The 22,127-nt window shown below is 35.8% G+C and overlaps 1 protein-coding gene across 2 annotated transcripts in view; it reads left to right on the top strand.

The window, feature by feature from the left end:
* HMCN1 (hemicentin 1) overlaps nt 1-22,127 on the top strand; it is a 470,681-nt gene that overhangs the window by 272,611 nt on the left and 175,943 nt on the right. For both annotated transcript variants that reach the window (XM_044267297.1, XM_044267296.1), the window contains 7 exons: nt 194-348; nt 8,186-8,464; nt 8,967-9,248; nt 10,002-10,110; nt 11,068-11,237; nt 12,419-12,573; nt 21,217-21,340. In XM_044267297.1, coding sequence (XP_044123232.1) covers nt 194-348; nt 8,186-8,464; nt 8,967-9,248; nt 10,002-10,110; nt 11,068-11,237; nt 12,419-12,573; nt 21,217-21,340 — 1,274 coding nt within the window. The remainder of the gene's footprint in view (nt 1-193; nt 349-8,185; nt 8,465-8,966; nt 9,249-10,001; nt 10,111-11,067; nt 11,238-12,418; nt 12,574-21,216; nt 21,341-22,127) is intronic.

Here is a 22,127-nt window from a genome sequence, read left to right on the forward strand (position 1 = left end):
TTACCTAGCCGTTTGATCTTCAGTTTCCTCATCTGTAAAATGGGGATAATAATAGAGAATAGAATAAAGTGTACAACTATGTATAAGTAAGGTATGTAGACTTTTTAAGTTTGTTGTGACCAACAAGAGAGGAAACACAGGAAAATGAAATGAAATGAAAATGGACCCACAGAATAAAATTTATTTTTTCTAGGCCTTTATTTTTAGAAGATCCTAACATTGAACTTCTAGACAGAGGACAAGTTCTGCGTTTAAAGAATGCACGAAGAGGTGACAAAGGGCGCTACCAGTGTGCCGCGTCCAGTGGGGCTGGCAAACAAGCCAAGGATATCAAACTGACTGTCTATAGTAAGTGTGGTCTTCTTATGCTTTTTGTTATTATCAATTCTCACTATAAATTGAAATGGGAGGGGGCACCTAGGTGGGTCAATCGGTTAAGTGTCCGCTTCTTTATTTTGGCTCAAGTCTTGATCTCAGGGTCATGAGATTGTGCACGTAGGTGTGTGCGCTCTCGCTCTCTCTTCCAAAAAAAAAAAAGTTGAAAAGAAGAATTTAATTTAACTTAATGTTAACTGTTCTTTTATTCAATGCTGAATAATTTGGAATGTTACTTACTTTAAAAGAAAGAGCCTGTCTTTTGTGTTTTAGACTAGAATATTGCATCCAGTTTTAATGCATTTTGTCACAGAGTAAGGATTTCTTTGAGAGTTCTGTTGATTTTCAGTTGATGTCGCTCAAGAGGGAAGGTATTTCTTAATTGATTAACAGGTAATAAACCAAATGTCTATATCTTTAAAAGGGTTAAAAGAAAAAAAAAAAAACCTCTAAAAAGAGTTGAGATGCATGAATTGAATGAAGCCAGTGGTATGCAAACTATTCAACTCTTCTCTTTTCCTACCATCTTGGCCTTTATTCTGAGTACAAGAAGATATTTTAAATGCCTTATGTTTGTGTTGCTCTTCTCTCCCAGCTAAATCCCCACCAGAAGATTTAGCCCTCTTTTCACTAAAAGTCCCAATATCCCCTCAGGAGGGTGAATTCCCATTTTTTCTTTTTTAAACACTTAAGAGTCATAAGAAGGCACAAGAACATTACGTTTCAGGCACAAAGAATTACCCAATAGAAAGGAACAGAACTCAGTAGGATGGTCATGCTTACTGTGGTTCTTCTTACTGCACTAATTTCTGTCTCTCCAAAGTGCATGATACTCAAGAAATTTTAGATACTTTAAGAATCTCACCACTTTACAGGATCTTCCCAATCCAAGCATCACCCAATCACTATTATATTGTCCGAGTTTATTTTCTTCATAGCACATATTACTGTCTGGTAAGTTACTGCTTAATTCTGGGTTTATTTACCTACTTGCTGTTTGTCTCCAAGGAAGCTAAACTTCACAAGAGCAGGGGGCCTTGTTTTGCTGGTTCCCTACTTTGATACATGGTAGCGCCCAAGAAATGTTTGCTGAATGAAAGAATGGTCTAGTGATACACTGTCTAATATGGTAACCACCAGCCACAGGAGGCTCTTGAGCCCTGGGAATGTGGTTAGTCCAAACTGACACAAGTTGTATGTATAAATTATAGACCAGATATCAAAGACTTGATATGAAAATGTAATGTAAGATATCTAATTAATACTTTTATATTGATAACATCTGAAATGATGGTATTTTGTATATACTGGGCTAAGTAAAATACATTATAAAAACTAATTTCCTCTGTTTATATTCAAATTTTTTAACAAGGCCACTAGAAAAATTTGTATTATATATATATATGGTTAGCATTATATTTCTTTTTTTAATTTTAATTTTTTGTTTTACTTATTTTTATTATTTTTTTTATTATGTTGAGTTAGCCAGCATATGGTACATCGTAAGTTTTTGTTGTAGTGTAGCATTATATTTCTACTGGATAGCACTGGTCTAGTCATTAATAAGAACTTGTGCTTCTGAGACAGGTAGTAGAGTTGAGATCCAGCTTCTGTCACTCACTAGCTTTGTGACGTTGGACACATTACCCAGCCCTTTGATCTTCAGTTTCCTCATCTGTAAAATGGGGATAATAATAGCACCTACTTAATACTATTATTGTGAGGATCAAAAGCTAGATACCTTACTGGGTTACCTGGCTTATAGTAAGAGTTTAATAAATAATATTTGTTTTTCATTATTTTACTTGGTGATTATATTGTCTTACTAGCTTGATTTTTATATAACTTCACTGAATTTGAAATTTCCCTTTTTTAATGTTAGTGTCTTTATATAAAGTTTGAATAGCTCTCTTGAATCAAAGAGATTTTATTTAACGCATGCTTTTAAACCATTTCTATCTATAAATAGAAACCTTGGAATAATTCAGTCAGGAAAAGACATGCCCTCCAAAAAAGAGTAACATTACTGAAAGATTGGCAATCCTGAATCCAAGTTAAACAAAAGTGTTATTGCTACTCCTGGCCTCCTACCAGGACCAGACATTTAAATAATAGTTGCAAATTTTCCCCTAAGCTTTTGAGTAGTCTTCTCTATGTTGTTGTATTATTGCCGGGGACTATGATGAATACATTTTGGTGATTCAGTGAGACACCTATTTCCATAGGACTTGGGTTCTTGTATTTCAGATCCTCTCGTTAACTCTGTATGGTGCCCTCAAGCATCCAGAAGAGAGGGATCTATAGTGATTAAGTTTTGTAGGATTGTCTGAGATGAAAGGCATTATAACACTGTGAAGTTCTGAACATTATAATTCAGGAATAGTGCATTTCCTTTCTCCGCAAGCTTGTCTGCACTTCCAAGTGGGTATTCTAAAGCTTATGTTATTTCACTTACGAAAGTGCTTTTATTCCTACGAGTGAATGAAACAGACACCATAATTGGACTGTGAGGAATATTTATGTAGATTTCTGACTGAGAATGTGTTTCACACCACAGTTGATTGATTCATTTGTTTTCCTTATTTACGTATTAACATGAGGGCAGAACAGGTGATGTACTTGAAAGACAGAAATGCATGTGGTGTCTGAATAAGGAAAGAAATGGAGAAAAAATGAGAGTGAAAAAGGAAGAGATGGCGGGGAAAAGGAGGGGGAAAGATGTGAAAGAAGGAAGGAAATAAAAGAGCTTTTAATATCCTATGGGGACATTGTGTAAACTGACAGCTATTAGTTCTGAGGCAAAGATATTTAACCTGAGGTCCATGTTTGAGTTTAGGAAGTTTGAGATCCTCTCTCCAAAGTACAGAAGTCTTTGACTACATATGTGCAGTGCATTTTAATGTGCAGTATGTCCATAACCTTTATCTAGAACAACTTCCCTCAGACAGAAGTAAGGTCTTGGAAAAAGCATATATGAATTAAATTGAAATAGGAAGTGACATTTATTTATGTGACAAATTTCAGCTGTAGATGGTGTTTTGTTCTGATGTCAATCAGAAATGTTCCTTGAAAAAAAAGAAATGTTCTTTGAGTGATTTTTCTCAATTTCATGAACGCAGATTTTTAAAAAATAGCTCCTTTTAGGTGCAATGATATCATGCCTTTGTAAAACAATCATGCAGAATAGGGACTTATTTAAACCTACATTCTTCTTTTCATTAGTGTAGCATCTAACTAATTGCCAGCTGATTTAGGCAACTTGAGCCAGAAGTTTGATATGTGTTTCTAGATTAACATGTGACATAAGTAGCCTCAAAACCAAATTAGAATTTTAAATCTGAATAAAATGCTCTTCCTTAAGATTTCACAATGGTGGCTTGAATTTGTATTAATTAGTTATCTTGGATTTGGCAAACCTTTTTTATAAAGGGCAAGAGAGTAAATATTTTGGATTTTGCAGACCATAAGACAAAATCAAGGATATTTTATCGGTACTTATATATCAAATAGAAATAAATTTCTACCTATTGTCTATTGATGAAATTCTTTTTTCTGATAATTTAAAAAAATATAATTTTTTAATAGTACAAGCATACTAATGAGAAGAATGGAATTCTTTTGGGAGGGGATGAATTTTAATTAATGGAAGGTCAGATTTGATTGCAAATAATCATCTGTTAATGCTGATCTGTAATGAAATCGTATGTATTTTACCTTGGAAAATGTCTTTTCATGCAGATATGTACTGTAAAATACCAATATAAGATTGTGAACATACCATTTTAATTGACCATATCCATTGCTTCGAAGACATTTATAGAATTCTCTTATATTCTCTTGATAATTAATTTTTAGCGTACCATACCACAGATTAAATAATTCCAATTGAAAGTTGGAATGTCCTTGAAAGTTGGAAAGATGGAAGGTCCTCATTGTCAGAGAGAACTGAACCTTGAATGTAGAAACTTCCTTTGTATTTGCATCAAGTCTGACAAACATTGCTGAAACTGAAATTTGAGCACAAAAAAATATATCCACAGTGAATTCCCTACAGGGAATGGAAATCTCGGTTTTTTTTACAGCATGGGAAATTTATAAAGCAGCTTGACATTAATTGGGATTGAAACAAAATGACACCTTAGTATAAGTTTTGCATTTACTTTTTAAATTTTTTTAAAAGATTGTATTTATTTATTTGACAGAGAGAGACATAGTGAGAGAGGGAACACAAGCAGGGGAGTGGGAGAGGGAGAAGCAGGCTTCCCGTCCTCTGAGCAGAGAGCCCAATGTGGGGCTTGATCCCAAAACACTGGGATCATAACCTGAGCCTAAGGCAGAAGCTTAACGACTGAGCCAGGCGCCCCTAAATTTTGCATTTAAATGCTGTTTTGGTCTAGTAATTTTAGGTTGAATTGTTAGGAAACATTATCAAGTTTATAGCAAAACGAATTTCCCAAATCATTCATTGGTATTCAAGAATAATGTTTGAGGACAATTCTTTTCATTCAGAAAAATTCAGACAATTCTTTTCATTCAGTCTCAGTCCTGAGCTCAAAAAATTAAAATATATTTACCACCATTAAGGCACTGAGTTGATCTACAGTAGGAGGTAGGACAATCTTTATATTCAGTTTCTACTTGTAGGAAAATTCATGGAACTGATGATGTTGAAGTCCGTAAGGGAAGATAAAAGATCCCATGGATACTTCTGTTTATTAACATATGAATATTTTACACAGGGGGCTTGCTGATAAATAATGCAAGGAGCAGAGACTTTTAAAATCTTACATTTAAAAAAAAATGTTATTTATTTATTTGGCAGAGAGACAGATGCGAGAGAAGAAACAGAAACGGGGGGAATGGGAGAGGGACCCTGATGTGGGGCTTGATCCCAGGACCTTGGGATTATGATCTGAGCCTAAGGCAGGCGCTTAATGACTGAGCCACCCAAACACCCTTAAAACCTTACCTCTTAATTAGCTTTGTAAATTTATCTAAGCCTTTTCTGCCTTACACATATTTTTACCACCATCAGTGGCACTACATCTTAGCAGAGTCCACTTCAGGTTGTAATGAATTCATGTTTTGTTTTTTAACTTCTTTGAAAATATTTTTGTCTGTAGTCATTCCATGCAGACTGTTCTTAGAGACTAATTCTTCAGTTTCTTCAAACTTGGCCTTGATTCCTCAAACAAAAAGCAGTATCAGTAACATCTGCTGATTTGTCAGGAGCCAAGAATATTATTCAGAAAATCTGCCTTTAAAAATTAACTGTCAGTATTGTTCCCAGCATTCTCTACTCTTCAAGCAATGATTCTCGTGGAAAGGTCCACAATCTTAAACAAAGATTTCTCTGGACACATTTCTGTGACTACTGACTGTAATCATTCCTGATTTTAATTAAATTACTATCGGTAAATGGCTTTTCTTGCTTGGCGAACATATGAACCACTGAGAAACTTATTTTGATTATAACCTCATTTTGACTTTTTGTTTTTGTGAAGAAGTTCTGTTATGAGTCAGTCCATTTTACATTTTCTGATTTTTCCTACTGTTGTTTTGAATTGGAAGTAATGTGACAAGTGCTTAGTCTAGTGGTGTTAGTGTATATAGTAATCTTTCAGAACAGCTATAGAACTATTACAACTAGAAAACAATAATGCTTTGTCACTTGATTTATAACATAATAATCCACACTGTGTCGTGCTTTAAAAATGTGATGTGTTAAAGTCTTCTTTTCCTTCCTTCTTTTGATGTGAGAAGTATGCGCTGATAATAAAAATGAAATAAAATATCATGGTATGGTGATATGCATGGAAACTTGAAATTTTCTTGAGTTATACCTGTCACTTAAATTTATGGTGAGCTGAGCAGCAGTGAGAAGCAATAAGAATATATATTTGCTATTTTTTACAACTACCCTAACTCAGTTATTAGAGAGAGAAAATAACCATAGACAATCTGTAAACAAATGAGTGCATCTATATCCCAATAAAATTTTATGGACACTTGTTTGAATTTCATATAATTTTCACATGTCACAAAATATTATTAGTATTATTTTGATTTTTTTCCCAACCATTTAAAAATGTAAAAACTATTTTTAGCTCAGCATCTCCATGCTCTGCCTGTGAACCATAGTTGGTTTCCCTGAGCTATATATTAAGCCACTTTATAAGAAAATTATTCCACCACTGTGTTCACTTCACAGTATAGTAGCTCTTTCCTTAAGTTATGTGTGACAAAAAAAAAAAAATATGCAGGTGAGTGTTTGTCACTTTGAGCTAGTTCTAAAAATGATTATTAGAAAATATTAAGGTACTCTATTCAGCACCCAGCTCTATTTTCTAAAATCCTTTTCTACTAAAATGGGCCAGGCTTCCTAGAGAAATGATTAATCCTAAGGCTGGGGCAGGGAATAGACAAGATGAGCCTGCCACATGTAGTAGGGTCAGAAAGTAAGAAAGTATCAAAATAGTCAAATGACATGGATATGTCAAAGGAACAGGAACCAAAGAAATAGTTTCCACTGGTCAAAACTGAAACAATTTGAACAACAAATTAAATAAAGTAGTACTAGATTATAGTACTAGATTATAACCCAAAGGATAAAATAAATTTCTATGAGTTCATATGATATAAATAAATTGTTGAATAAGTGAATAAATTGGGGAGGAGAAACAAAATTATAGAGAATAATTCCAAATAAATTATGTATGTATCCTCTCAAGAAGTAGAACATAACTCCCCACCCCATATGTACGGGCTGGAAAGAGTGATTCCTTCCCCAAAAAGGGGGAAAAGGAGAGCACTTTACAGTGAAGAAACCTAGCAAAAGCTACTGCAACCAGATCACCAGTCAAGGTTAACATCATCATGAGATGTCATGCTGATAATGTGTGCCTTTGATCTGATCTGATGAGAAAGTTATTTTAACTCTATGATCGTCCTCCTAAAACAAATAACCCTAGCCCAGCCATAAGGAATACATTCTATAACATATCTTATTCTAAAATCAGGGTTTAATAAGAAAATATTAAGGCGCTCCCAATTCGGGCACATGCCACTGGATTTCTTTTAACCTTTCGCAATTATAGCACAATCCTGGAATGACCACAGTCAGAAGTTGTAGCAGGGACGGAGCCGTTGAGTTGTTTTTCCAAGAGCAGAGTTCTCATATGGTGTGAGTGGCCAGGAAAGTGGTTGCTGAATTATGGAAGATACACATGTAGCCAATTAGATTAATAAAGTTGAGTGAATGAACTCTTGGAAGCTAAAACAAACAAACAAACAAACAAAACCCTAAGAAAACCCAACAACAACAAAACAAAACCCGGTAAAAAGCAAAAGTTAAAGCTTCCACAGCTATTTCCAGTAGCTGGTTCTGAAGAACCTTTTAGTACCTAGACCTTTTAGTACTTTGTGGGAAGACGGCATGCAGTGGTCCCACATCTGACATTTTTGTTCCCTTGGGCTGATGTCAAACGTATCCTATTGGCTTTAAGTGGGGTTATGTTTGGTTATGTTTTGTTTTGCTTTGTTTGTTAAACATAACTTTCTTAGTTACTGTCTTATGGTCTATTGGACTTAAATGAACCCCTGAAACTGAAACTCTGACTTTTTGCTTTAAGGAAAGTGATAAAGATTGAAAAGACAGGCAATTTATTATCCGTAGATAAATCATTGACCTCCTAATTGTCTTTAATTCCTAAATATTTTAAATGCATTGTTTAAACATCTACAGCATACAAGAATTTAATGTGGATGCTAAGGCTTAGAAAACTTGTTTCTGTTCTGAAATCCTTTACAGTTCCACCTAGTATTAAAGGAGGGAATGTCACCACAGAAATTTCAGCATTGATCAACAGCATAATTAAACTGGAATGTGAAACGCGGGGACTGCCGATGCCTGCCATTGCTTGGTATAGGGATGGCCAACCAGTCATTTCCAGCTCCCAAGCACTTTATATTGATAAAGGACAATTTCTTCATATCCCTCGAGCACAGGTCTCTGATTCAGCAACATATACATGTCATGCCACCAATGTTGCTGGAACTGCTGAAAAATCATTCCATGTGGATGTCTATGGTAAGGAGAAAATATATGATTTCACCATATGCCTTTCTGTCTATGCTTTTTAATATGCCAACGTCTAATTCACTCACTAATAATATCCTAGAAGGCTTCATTATTTTCAAAATGCATGGATAGGAATTGACAGAATTGTCCCATGATTTAGAAAAATAGTTTAAAAAGCTACAGTTAACAAGAAGTGGCCCATTCATTTGCCAACCCTTTGCCCATGGCACAGGGAGCATCTAGACCATTTGGTTTTTATGAAGAAGGCAAAGTAGTTGTTAGGACTAAGATCCTTCTCTACTATTTCCCCTTTGTAAGCCAAACACAGTACAAAGTATCCCACAATATTTAGGATAGCTGCCGATCAGCTAACCCAAGAAATTTGTTCCTTAATAGCCTTGAAGGAGACAGACATGTAGCCAGTTTCTATGGTCAAATTACATGAAAACAAAATCCCCTTTATTTCATTAGGATTTCAAAGATGCCTGAAATATCACTTTTTTCTACCTAGTTCCTCCAATGATTGAAGGTGACTTGGCTGTGCCTCTGAATAAGCAAGTGGTAATTGCTCATTCGCTGACCCTAGAGTGTAAAGCTACGGGGAACCCTCCTCCAGTCCTCACCTGGTTAAAAGATGGTGTACCTGTGAAACCCAGCGACAACATCCGTATAGAAGCTGGTGGGAAGAAACTAGAAATCAGGAGTGCCCTAGAAGCTGATCGGGGACAGTATGTATGTGTGGCTACCAGTGTGGCAGGAGAAAAGGAAATCAAATACGAAGTTGATGTCTTAGGTAAATAAGGATGCCACCTTCTGGATTCCAGGTTCACAGCAAAACCTGACCATTTTATTAAATGCTTTTTTGGTTGTAGAACAATAAAAACAGTCTTAGAGAAGCTTCAGTTATCTATTCAACTCTGGACTGCACATTACTGAGTGGTGGATTTATTACCAGAATCCCAAGATCTAAGTACCCACATAAATATTCCACTGATTTTGATAGGTACACTTTGTATTTTTCAGTGCACCAATATGTTTTACATCTATGATAATATCTGATTGCAGTGAGTGAAAACATGATCTTCTGTCTTGAGTTCTTGAGTACTATGCTATGCCTAGTGCAGGAAATGGTCTCTGGGCCTTGGGTCTTGCAGTGTTTTTAGTCTCCATTTCTCTGTAAATTGAAAGCTTTTTGAGCAGAGGTCCAATTTTTGAGGTTCTCTTCTTATTATGAAAATAAGCAACATAAAATATGTACCAACTTTATATTGAAATGGTAGCAGCAGTACCAATATGCTAGATTATGGTAGCAGCAGTACCAATATGCTAGATTAATTGAGAAAAATCCACAGCATGTTAAAGATACATTCATTGATCTTAGCAAGTGTGATAAAATATATTTTACATTTCAAATCCCCTTCGTGTATCAGATTCCTAGGATACTTGTTAGCCTTCTGAACTGCAACTTAGTATTGCTTAAAACAGTGGTGTATTTTTTCTGGTGTACATACATATCTTTCTATGTTACATCTCTGTTGTTTTCTAGTGCCACCAGCTATAGAAGGAGGAGACGAAACATCTTACTTCATTGTGATGATTAATAACTTATTGGAGCTAGATTGTCAAGTGACAGGCTCTCCCACACCAACTATCATGTAAGGGTTTTGGTATGTCTTCTAAATACCTCCCACTTCTTTATTTGAGCGTTTTAGGTCTATCTTGAAAAAATTTCTGTGTCATTAAAAGGTGGCCATATAAAGTTACATTTTTCATGTTCCTCTTTTAAAAAGACATACTCTATATACAAGGCAAATTTTGCTTAATAATCACATTGTCTTTCAATCTGTTCAACTAGAGGAATTCCATTTATCCTCCTAGAAGTGACATTTTCACTTCATAGAGACAGACTAATAAGCAGTATCTGTCAGATCTTCTTGAGGCACACAATAAAAAGAAATGTACTGGACATTATTAGGAAAATAAAGGAAGCCACCATCCACATGTGTTTACCAGTTCTTTTTTCTCATTCCGTTCACAAAGCATTTCGTGAATACTTACCTTCATTTCTAAGGCACAAGACATGCAAAGGAACAGTTAGTCAACTAAAAGAATAAAATATGCTACTATACAATTACAAAGTAAAATGGAAAATGATAACTCCTAAGAAAGGTAAAAATATGCTCTATGATTTCAGGGTTTTATTTTGCAGATATTTTAGGAATGTATTCTCTTTGCTAGTTAGTGTTATTTAAACATTTGAAGTGAATACATTTTAGGGACACTTCCCTCTGTTTCTTCAACATAAATAGAAGAATGAAGAAAATGCAGAGCTACTGGGTTTCCAACACCATGCTAACTTCTGTGTTGGGCCAGGTTTACATTTTTCTTTCCCACATAATAGTTCATTTTACAGAGGGAGCAAACAGGGAATTAGGCAAATATGCAGTTGAGAATTTACATATCTATGTTTGTGTAGAAACATTTAATATATTGATAAATCTAGTTCCTCTAAGATATGCACACACACACACATACACACACACACACACATCTTTTAGGAACTAAGTTATTTAAAATACATCTCCAGACTTCTTTTTGCCTTGTTTCTATAGGTGGCTAAAGGATGGCCAGATAATTGACGAAAGGGATGGATTCAAGATTCTACTAAATGGACGCAAATTGGTTATTACCCAGGCTCAAGTATCAGATACAGGCCTTTATCGCTGTGTGGCGACAAACATCGCTGGTGACCACAGGAAGGAATTTGAAGTTACTATTCATGGTATGCTGAAGAAGGGACATGAGCATTATATTTAAAATTAATTTATGCATTGTGTCATTATTTAACTCAGATGTTAGCTCAGGAATCTAGATAATTCTTGAGTTGTGGAAAGCAATATAAAGGATGTGAGTATAAAGGATGTTAAAAAATAACAGATTAATCTTAAGGCGCTTTACTGACAGAGACTTAACCAAGAGACCTGTGTAAATTAATATAAACACTTCAAATGTTAGGAAGTGTATTCCACAGAGAATTCTACTTAGGTTTGAGGAGTGAAACCTAATTAGATAGAATAGGCAGGCAGCGAATTCCAAGTAAAGGGCTTGTGTCAGCTCTCCAGGGTTAGCCAGAACAGGAGGGAGTGTGAATAAAGTCATTTCCAGAAATGGGGGCTAAGATGTTGTGCAGGATCCAGGGTAGATAGGGGTATTCACAGAACTAGCACAGAAGACTCAGAACCATTAGTGCGATGACAGAGACAACCCTTGGCCAGGGCATTATGTGTCTCGCTTGCCTGCCAATTGGGAAGGGAGGGGCAGCAATGAGAAACTGGGGAGCCCTTTAGAAGCTCTAGCAGAGGTTTCTATGAACATCAACATTTTCCCCCTCTGTCCATGCAGACTTTTTTTTTCTGCTTTTTCAATCCTGGGTTGAAATATAGCTAACCCTGTTTCTCAGTCTCAATTCCAATTGCTGAGGGAGGGAATCTGGCAGGTCCAGCTTAAATCATGTTCCCATTCTGTATTCAGTCAGCCTTGCTGGGGTCAAAGAGTCATGCAGTGTACATACAGGTAGAGGAAACCTACCCTGATTGAACGAGGTAGTTCTAGAGAAAGGGAGGATCAGAACAGATTGGGGAAACACACCAAAAGTTATAAGCAAAACATGTGGATTGTAGTTGCCATAAACATATCTTCTTTGGAGAACTAGAGATCCATACTTAAGAAATAAATCATCTAAAATTGCAGAAAACTATAAATTAAATGCATGGGATAAAATTATTTCATTGTTTCTTAAAATAAGAATTTTCCCTTTCCTAAATTTTAAAGTTTGGGGTTCTTGTATCCAGATTTTTAGGTACTTGATCCCACTGATTATGGTTTGTGTTCTCTCCCTCCCTCACTCTGTCCTTCCATTCCTTCCCACTTTCCTTCCTTCCTTCCTTCCTTTCTTAAATTTAGTTCCTCCAACAATCAAATCCTCAGGCCTTTCTGAGAGAGCCATAGTGAAATACAAGCCTATTACCTTGCAGTGCATCGCCAATGGCATTCCAAATCCATCTATCACATGGTTAAAAGATGGCCAACCTATTAACACTGCCCAAGGAAACCTTAAGGTAAGTATAAATATTGTTGCGCCCCAAATGTGAAATCTACATGGATCTTCCCAGAATTAACACATTCTTCTTTCTGAATTGTAGATTTTCCGGTTGGACAGATGTTAGAGAAAATTTATCAAAATAAAACGTTTTCCTTAGAGTTTTTTAGAGTTTATCTTAATATTTTGATTTGAAGAATGGAATTCATTAAAGACTAATAACATTAACAATGATAATGTATTTGTTGGTATTTTTGTTATTTCAATTTATGCCTGTTTTAAATACTGAAAAACTGGTGTCTTGTGGGTGAATGAATGATATCATCATTACTGACTCAGAGTATCTCCAATATACCATAGAATAAGATTAAGATAAAATCATATCTACATAAACCTAAGTGCAATAAGTCTTTAAAAAATCTTAACTAGTTTATAAGCTTTAAGATGGCAGAGATTTAGTCTGAATAAATTCACTTCTATACCCTTCAATCTGAGTATAATTCCTGGCATATAAATGTACCTCATTACATATTTCTGGATAGATAGATAGGGTGATTGATTTATTTCACACTTAGATAATCTAAATCATCCATTTAAAATTCTGAATCAATAGATTTTGCTACTAGGATCAAGGTACTTGACTAATGTGGACTTGAATTTTGCTTGTAGTAAGTTTTCAGTAATGAAGAATGTGTTGAGTTCTTTCCCCAGTACAAATGATGGGTTTCTGCTCATTTATTATTCCTATTCCAAATCCAATGGAACTAATCTTATACATTCATGTTAGTGAGAGATTCATTATGAAGCCTTAAAACATACAGCAGGGAGATAGTCATTTATTGCACCATCATATAGATGTTTAATTGTAAGCTTAATGAGTAACTTTAAGAGAAAATATGAAGTATAAGAACAGATAATGTGGAAAGACTGGGTATTAGGTAATTCATAGAGAAAGCCTTTGAGCAGATCTCTGAAGAATACATAGGAGTTAAACAAGCGAATTAATGGAAGAAAACAGAGTAGGGTATTCCAGAGATCTGTGTGGGCAAACAGCTTAAAGTAACGGAGCATGATACTTCCGGAGGACCTGACAGGAAGCCACTGGACTGAGCAGGATGAGGTGGTGTTAGAGGAGACAAGGGAGTAGAAGACATTTAAGTAATAATAATGGTTTTATTTTTACTTTAAACCAATGGGAGATCTTTGAAGAGCTTTAAGAGAGTAGTGACATAATCAGATTTTCATTTTAGATAGTTACTGGCCCCAATAAAGTAATGAAGACATTTAAAGTAGATATATGGGCGGGGATGGTCCAAAACAGTACTGTAAGGAGATTCTATACTCACCTCCTCCCACAGTCACACCAAATCTACTGCCATGTACGGAACAGTTCCCTCTGAAAAAGATTTGAAAACTAGCCGAACTGTTCTTCCACAACAAAGGATAAAAGGGCAACATCAAGATGGAGAGAAGAGGCAGAGAAACAATCTTGCTAAAAACCATACCATACCAACTCGCTATAGGGAGGGATCTCACAAGTCTGCAGCTTCTCCCTGAGGAGCATGGGGTTCACGCCCTCTGTCAGGCATTACAACCCTTGGGACCTGTACTGGAGAGACAAGCCATAAAATGTCTGGCTTTGGAAACCAATGGAGCTTACATCCAAGAGACCCAAAGGACTGTCATGATCTGAGATACTACTTTTAAATGACTCACATGCAGACTTACTTACTCTGCGGCCTAGTGCAAAAATTTGAAAAGTGCCTAGACTAGACTATATGTGAAGGAGATTCATTTGTTAATTTTAAAGCATCTGCCAGAAGGACAGGGACCAATAGGGACTATTGCTAAAGTGGAGATGGGGAGGGTGGTGCTCTGTCTCCCAGCATTCTTCACCTGCCTTGCTAAAGCTGCAGGCATGCCTCACCCCAAGTACTCTCCCACTGCCTCATTAAAGCTGACAGGCAAGCATGGCCCACACGAAGGACACCCCTTGAATGCCTGGACCCAGTGGTCCGAGGGGCTTGTGTTGCAGGGCCCTATGGAACAGTAACAATAATCAGAAAAGCCATTCTTGGGAAGCTACCACACCCAATGCATTGCACACAATAAACTGGAACACACCTGGTGGTGAAAAAGGCCCATCCACTTGTCCTGGAACTTCAACATGAGAGACAGACTTCAGGTTTGCCACATATGTAAAGGCTATGAAGGCACTCTCAGGGAGAAAATGCAGGGAAACACCACCTTTGTGTCCCCCTTGGCCTTGCTAGCTCACTGGTACTTCCCAGCAAGGGGCATACACATTTTTGTATACAGCCACCGAGGGCTGACAGTATACCTCATTTTTGCAACTGTCACCGAGGGGACACCTCCAGATCCCCTGGTCTGAAGGGCAGCAGGGTTTACAATGCAGTCCTATGGGACTTTGTATAGTTGTGTACTTTAAAAGTGCTGCCTAGGGATCTGTCTTCTAGGCAGCATGAAACCAGGAGCTGACTGAGATCCCTTTCTTTGGAACACTGATAGGTCTTGGAATACCTTGAGTAACTGGAACCTATCAAGAATAAATCAGGCTACTTAGGCAGTCACAAAGTCTAAAAGACAACCAAGAGCTAGGGCAGGGTTGAGCAATGAGGTTAATCTACACAAGGCCACTCCTTTAAGACTGGGAATAGCGATTTTGCCTAATACTTAGAGACTCAAGCAAAATGAGGAAACAGGAGTATGTTTCAAATGGAAAAACAGAACAAAACCTCAGAAAATGACCTTCACGAAATGGAAATAAGTAATCTACCTGATAAAGAGTTCAAAGTAATGATCATAAAGATGCTCACTAAACTCAGGAAAAGAACGTGTGAACATAATGAGAACTGCAACAAAAGATAGAAAATATAAGAAAGTACCAAGCAGAAGTCACAGAGCTGAAGATACAATAATTAAACTGAAAAATACACTAGGCAGTTCAACAGCTGGTGAGATGAAGCAGAAGGACAGATTGGTGACCTGGAAAACAGCAGTGGAACTCACTCAAACACAGCAGCAAAAAGAAAAAAAAAAATTTTTTTTTTTTTTAATGAAGATAGCTTAAGGGACCTGTGGGGCAACGTGAACTGGAATTACATTCACATTATATGGATTCCAGAAGTGGAAGAGAGAGAAAAAGGGGCAGAAAACACATTTCAAGAAATAATGGCTGTAAACCTCCCTAAACTGGGAAAGGAAACAGATATCCAGGTCTAGGAATCACAGAGAATTCTAAATAAGACAAATCCAAAGAGATCCACAGGAAGTGACATTATAATTAAAATGTAAAAAGTTAAAGATAAGAAAATCATAAAAGCAGAAGAGAAAAGCCATCTGTTAGGTGCAAAGGAACCCTGCCCCCATAAGACTGTCAGCTGATTTTTCAGTAAAAATCTTGAAAGCCAGAAAGGAATAGCATGATATATTTGAAGTGCTGAAAGGGAAAAAAACTTCCAACCAAGAATACACTACCCAGCAAGGTTATTATTCAACTGAAGGAGAATAAAGAGATTTTTAGAGAAGTGAAAGGTAAAAGAATTCATCATCACTAAACTGTCCCTACGAGAAATCTTAAAGGGACTGCTTAAGCTGAAAAAAAAAAAACCAAAAAACATTAACTTGTAACAAGAAAACATATGAAAGTAAAAATGTTATCAGTAAAGGTAAATATATAGTAAAGGTAGTGGGTTAATTATTTATAAAGCCAGTATGAAGATAAAAATCAAAAACAGTAAAATAAACTATAACCACAATAAACAGTTTTGGGTGATATAAAATAAAAGAATGTAAAATATGACATCAAAAATAAAATATTGTGGGGGACTAAAAATATGGAGTTTTAGAATGCATCCAAACTGAAGTTGCTATCAACATAAAAATGATCATCCTCTATGATTAAATGGAATTTACTCCAGGGATTTAAGTATGTTTCAACATTCACAAGTCAACCAACGTAATACACCACACTAATGAAATGAAGGATAAAAATTACATGATCATCTCAATAGAAAAAGCGTTTGACAAAAGTCAACATCCATTTATGGTAAAAACCCTCAACAAAGTGGGTATAGAGGAAACATAGCTCACCATAAGTAAGGCCATATATAACAGGCCCTCAGCTAATATCATATTCAGTGGTGAAAAACTGAAAGTTTTTACGCTAAGATCAAGTTCAAGACAAGTATTCCCACTCTCACCACTTCTATTGAACATAGTATTAGAAGTCTTATCAAGAGCAATTAGGCAAGAAAAAGAAATAAAAGTCATCCAAATTGAAAAGTATGTATTAAAAAAATCTTGCAGACTTCACCAAAAGAGTGTTAGAATAAATGAAGTCAGCAAAGTTGCGAGGTACAAAATCAATATACAAAAAGTGGTTTCATTTCTATACATTAATAAGCTATCAGAAAGAGAAATTAAGAAAATAGTCCATTTAAAATTGCATGAAAAAGAATAAAAAGAAATTTAACCAAGGAGGTAAAAGTGAAAGTCCTGTGCACTAGAAAATATAAGACTGTGATGAAAGTATTTGAAGAAGACACAAATAAATGGAACGTTATCCCATGACAATGGATTGGAAGAATTAATCTTGTTCTAATGTTCCTATCACCTAAAGAAATCTACAGATTTGGTGCAATTCCTATCAAAATTCTAGTGGCATTTTCCACAGAAGTAGAATGAACAATCCTAAAATTTGTATGGAACCACAAAAGTCCTCAAGTAGCAAAAGTGATCTTGAGAAAGAAAAACAAATCTGGAGGCATCATGCTGTTTTCAGACTGTATGACAAAGCTGTAGTAATCAAAAACAGTTTGGTATTTGCATAAAAACAGATACATAGATCTATGGAACAGAATAGAGAGCCCAGAAATAACCCTAGACATATATTGGTTGGTTAATTTATGACAAAGAAGTCAAGAATACACAATGGGAAAATGATACTCTTCAATAAATGATGTTGCACATATTGGACAGTCACAGGCAAAAGAATGAAACCACAATGCTATCTTAAATGCTACGTAAAAATCAGCTCAAATGGATTAGAGACTTGAATGTAGAACCTGAAACTACAAAAATATAGGTAGAAAATATTTAAGAAAATATAGGTAATAAGAAAATATAGGTAATAAGCTTCCTGAAAACAGTCTTGGCATTGAATTTTTAGATCTGACTCCCAAATCAAAGACAACAAAGGCAAAAATAAACAAGTGGGACTACATCAATCCAAAAAGCTTCTGCACAGGAAAGGAAACCACCAACAAAATAAAGAGGCAACCTATTAAATGAAGGAAAAATTGTAAATCATATATCTGATAAGAGATTAATATCAAAAGTATGAAAAGAGCTCAACTTAATAGTAAAACCATGAGCAATATGATTAAAAAATGGGCACAAGATATAACTAGACATTTTCCAAAGTCAAATAATGTACAACAGGCACATGGACAAGTGTTTTATATCAGTAATTATCAGGGAAATGCATATTAAAGCCACGAGGCACCACATCCACCTGTTTGAAGACTGTTATCAGAGAGACAAGAAATAAGTGTTGGTAAGGATGTGGGGAAAAGGGAACCTTGGTGTGCTGTTGGTGGGAATTTACATAGTGCAGCCACTATGGAAAACAGTATGGAGAGTCCTCAAAAAATAAAAATCAGAGTCACCATTTGATTCAGCAATTCCATTTCTGGGTATTTATCCAAAGAATATGAAAACCCTAACTCAAAAAGACATATGCATCCACATGCTCATTGCAGCATTACTTATAATAGGACTTGCAAACAACCAAAGTGTTCATCAGTAGATGAACGGATAAAGATATCACACACACACACAAACACACACACACACACACACACACACACACACACACACACGAGAATACTATTCAGTCATTACAATAAAAGAATGAAGTCTCACCACTTGTGATGACAAGGATAAAACTTAAGGGATTATGCTAATTGATATGTCAGACAGAGAAAGATAAATACCATGTGATTTCACTTATATATGGAATCTAAAAAATAAAAGAAACAAAACTCATGGATACACATAGAACAGACTGGTGATTACCAGAGGAGAAGGGAGTTGAGAGGTGGGCAAAATAGGTGAAGATGGTCAAAAGGTACAAACTTATTTTACTAAGTAAATAATTCATGGGGATATAATTACAACAAAGTAACTATACTCAATAATACTATACTGCATACTTGAAAGTTAACAGGTGAGTAAGTCTTCTAAGTTCTCATCACAAGAAAAAAAATGTGTTAACTTTGAAGACTAGACTTGTGATGATCACTTTGCAGTGTGTACGAATATCAAATTAAGTTGTACACTTGAAACTAATACAATATATGCCAATTTTACCTCCAAAAATAAATTTAAAAATATAAAGAGTAGATATGTGAGAATCCGTTAGGACTTACTCATCTAGAAGAGAGAGGATATTGAAATTTGAACTCACATTCCAGCCATGAAGATGAGGACATATGGATATATTTGAGAATTATTGTTTCAATCATTAGAACTCAGTGATAAGTTGCATATGAAAGTTGAGGGAGCAGGAAATATCAAGGAAAACTTGGGGAATCTAACCTATACAGATGTGTATCTTAGGATGTCATTCGGTGAGACAGGAGAATTTAGAGGACAACTCATTTAGAGGCAAAAAAAATGGATTTAAGTTTTAGAGTTTGAGAGGTTAAGTGGACTTTGAAATAAAGTGGAGGTCAGGTAGATCATGGGTTATATGCTCCTGGTGCTCAAAGGAGAGTTCTGGCTGGAGATACTGACACATAGTGATATTTGAAAGCATAGACATGAACGAGTTAATCTAAGGGAAGAGTAAAGAGTGAGAAAAAATAGAAGAGAGAACCGACTTCATCCAGAGTCTTAAAAAATTATGGCATTTAAAGGCCATGTGCAGAAGTCTAGAAGTGAATATTAATGTATGAATGTGCTGCTTAATGAGTTTAGTACACTGTGGCTGGAGAATAGGTCAAGTGGGAGGTTAGTATGGAGAGCAGATCATTTGGGGTCAGAATGTGGCAAGCCTGGAGGACTATGCTGAGTTCAGCTTTCATTCTGGGTAAAGTGGGGAGCTATGAGTGAGCTTTGAAGGGGAACTGGTAAAAGGATCAAATTTGCATTTTAGACAAATTACTCTGGCAATGGTATATAAGATAGATTAACATTTGGGGAGGTTGGAGACACTGGAATATAAATTAAGAAACTATTATAATCCCACAGTGGTTGTGAGAATGGAAAGTAGAGAGTCTAAAAAACTTAGAGTAGTGTAACTAATAGGAGAGTCAGAGTGAGCTCTGAAATCAAGATGACTTGGAGAATAGTTGTGCTCTTAAACAATGTTGGAAACATGCAATGAAAGTAGGTCTGGAGATAGAAGGCAACAGTTAAAAGCCTTGTTTTGGATGTGTTAAATTTCATGTGCTAACGCATCCAGCAGATTAGCTGGAACAGCAAGTGTGGCAGTTAGGAGAGGAATTGAGGCCAGTACTATAAATTTCAGAGTCTGCACAAGATTCTTCACTGAAGCCATGAATTTGGATAAAAACTATCAGAAAGCTGAGCTTTATGCTTAAGGGATGGGAAGAGGAAGCAGATTCTGTGGTCTCCTAAGAAAGAGATTGTGGGGCACCTGGGTGGCTCAGTGGGTTGAGCCTCTGCCTTCGGCTCGGGTTGTGATCCCAGGGTGCTGGGATCGAGCCCCGCATTGGGCTCTCTGCTCAGCGGGGAGCCTGATTCCCTTCCTCTCTCTCTCTGCCTCCTTGTGATCTCTGTCTGTCAAATAGATAGGTGAAATCTTTAAAAAATAAAATAAAATAAAGGTTGAATCATGGCAGTTTAATATGATTTGACCTTATTAAAAAAAAAAAAGAAAGAAAGTCAGAGATTGAAAATGGAGGACATTTTTGTATCTTCAACACAGATACAGAGAGTAGAGTGGTTCAGGAGTAGGGGGTCAGTAATGCCAAATGCTGTAGATGGTGAAAGAGAAGTTGAGCTTACTACATAAGCTGCTGGATGTTTTGATTAGAAGCTATTGAAAACCTCTGAATAATCAGTTTCAAAGAATAACCACTGAATCACTAGTTCCAAAATGGTGAAGGCTAGTTCCAATAGGTTTAAGAGAGAAATGAGGAAAAACAATCAGGAAGAAATTTATCTGCACTACCATTACTCATATTTTATAATTTCTATTGTTTTTCTGGCCCCCATGACCATTTAATCAAAAAAGATTGTTGTCTTAAAAGTATTTATGAAGTGTTACATAAATGTGACTGTATTTTTTTTTTAAGTAGCTTAAATTTTCATCACATACCTCATGGTTCAGTGCTAAAGTCTTTTGTTCAGTGAAGTTTTATGACTGTACCAGCAGTCTGGCCTTAGGTTACTTTATTTTGTGTTCCAATGAATAAGAAAAAATTTTCAATCAAATCAGTCTTTTTTTTTTTTTTTTTTGGTACAATGAAGTGATCTGGTTCTAATCTATCAAGAGATACTTAAGATCGGCTAATTAAATAGCATAAATTTAAATGAATTTGTCTATCTCAGCAAATGCTTTCAAGTCCAGTGTAAAGTACAAAGTGCTGCCATGCTTTCTGCTCCCCGTTAGATCCAGTCTTCTGGTCGAGTTTTACAAATTGCCAAAGCCCTGATGGAAGATGCTGGCAGATACACATGTGTGGCGACCAACGCAGCTGGGGAAACACAGCAGCACCTCCAGCTACATGTGCATGGTAATGTCATTCCCATCTTAACAAAAGAACATTTCTATTTTTTTTTAACATGATGGGTCGTTTTTATTGAATTACACTGTGAAAGAAACAAGTGTTTATTTTCATCTGTGTGAAAAAAATAGTTTTTTTTAAAATCACTGTTGTAATTATAATTGCTCATATTAAGATAGCAGTTTGTCAAGATATCTGTTAAGATCGCCAGGTTGCCAAATAGGATTCGCTAGAGCTCATAAATAAATAAACATACTACCCTATGTTTTTAATTATTTTAATTCTGTTGACTAATAACTTTGTACAGGAAATTTTTGTTGTGAAGAGAGAGTTGCAGGATTGTTCCTTAGAATTTTCTGTGATTTTCTCTGCTGGTTGTATGAGGGATTTTGATAAGTAGAAGCTATCCTTAACTCAAGATCTTCTCTCATGTACTTTAAAGGGGGATTTTGTAACTAGAAGCTATTCTTGACTCAAGATCTTCTCTCATGTACTTTAACAAAAAGTCTGGGTGGCCGTGGACTATCTCATGAATATTACAGCTTCATAATAAACTTAAAAGATGATTTGACCTTGAATGTGAGACTTCAGATCTCTGGAGTCTCATTAGAAAAGGGTCATGAATTGTAGGCTTGGACTTTCCTGATTAAAGAAGGCTATCCAAGATTCCCATGTATACCTTTTCATTTTCTCTAATCCTTGTGATTGCTTGTTAAATCCTTTATTCATTCACTTCATTTATTCTTCATTCATTTATTCATATATTCACTTTACATTTACTGAATTATTTAACCTA

This window comes from Neovison vison, chromosome 10, assembly GCF_020171115.1.
Source record: "Neovison vison isolate M4711 chromosome 10, ASM_NN_V1, whole genome shotgun sequence".
Classification (NCBI taxonomy): domain Eukaryota; kingdom Metazoa; phylum Chordata; class Mammalia; order Carnivora; family Mustelidae; genus Neogale; species Neogale vison.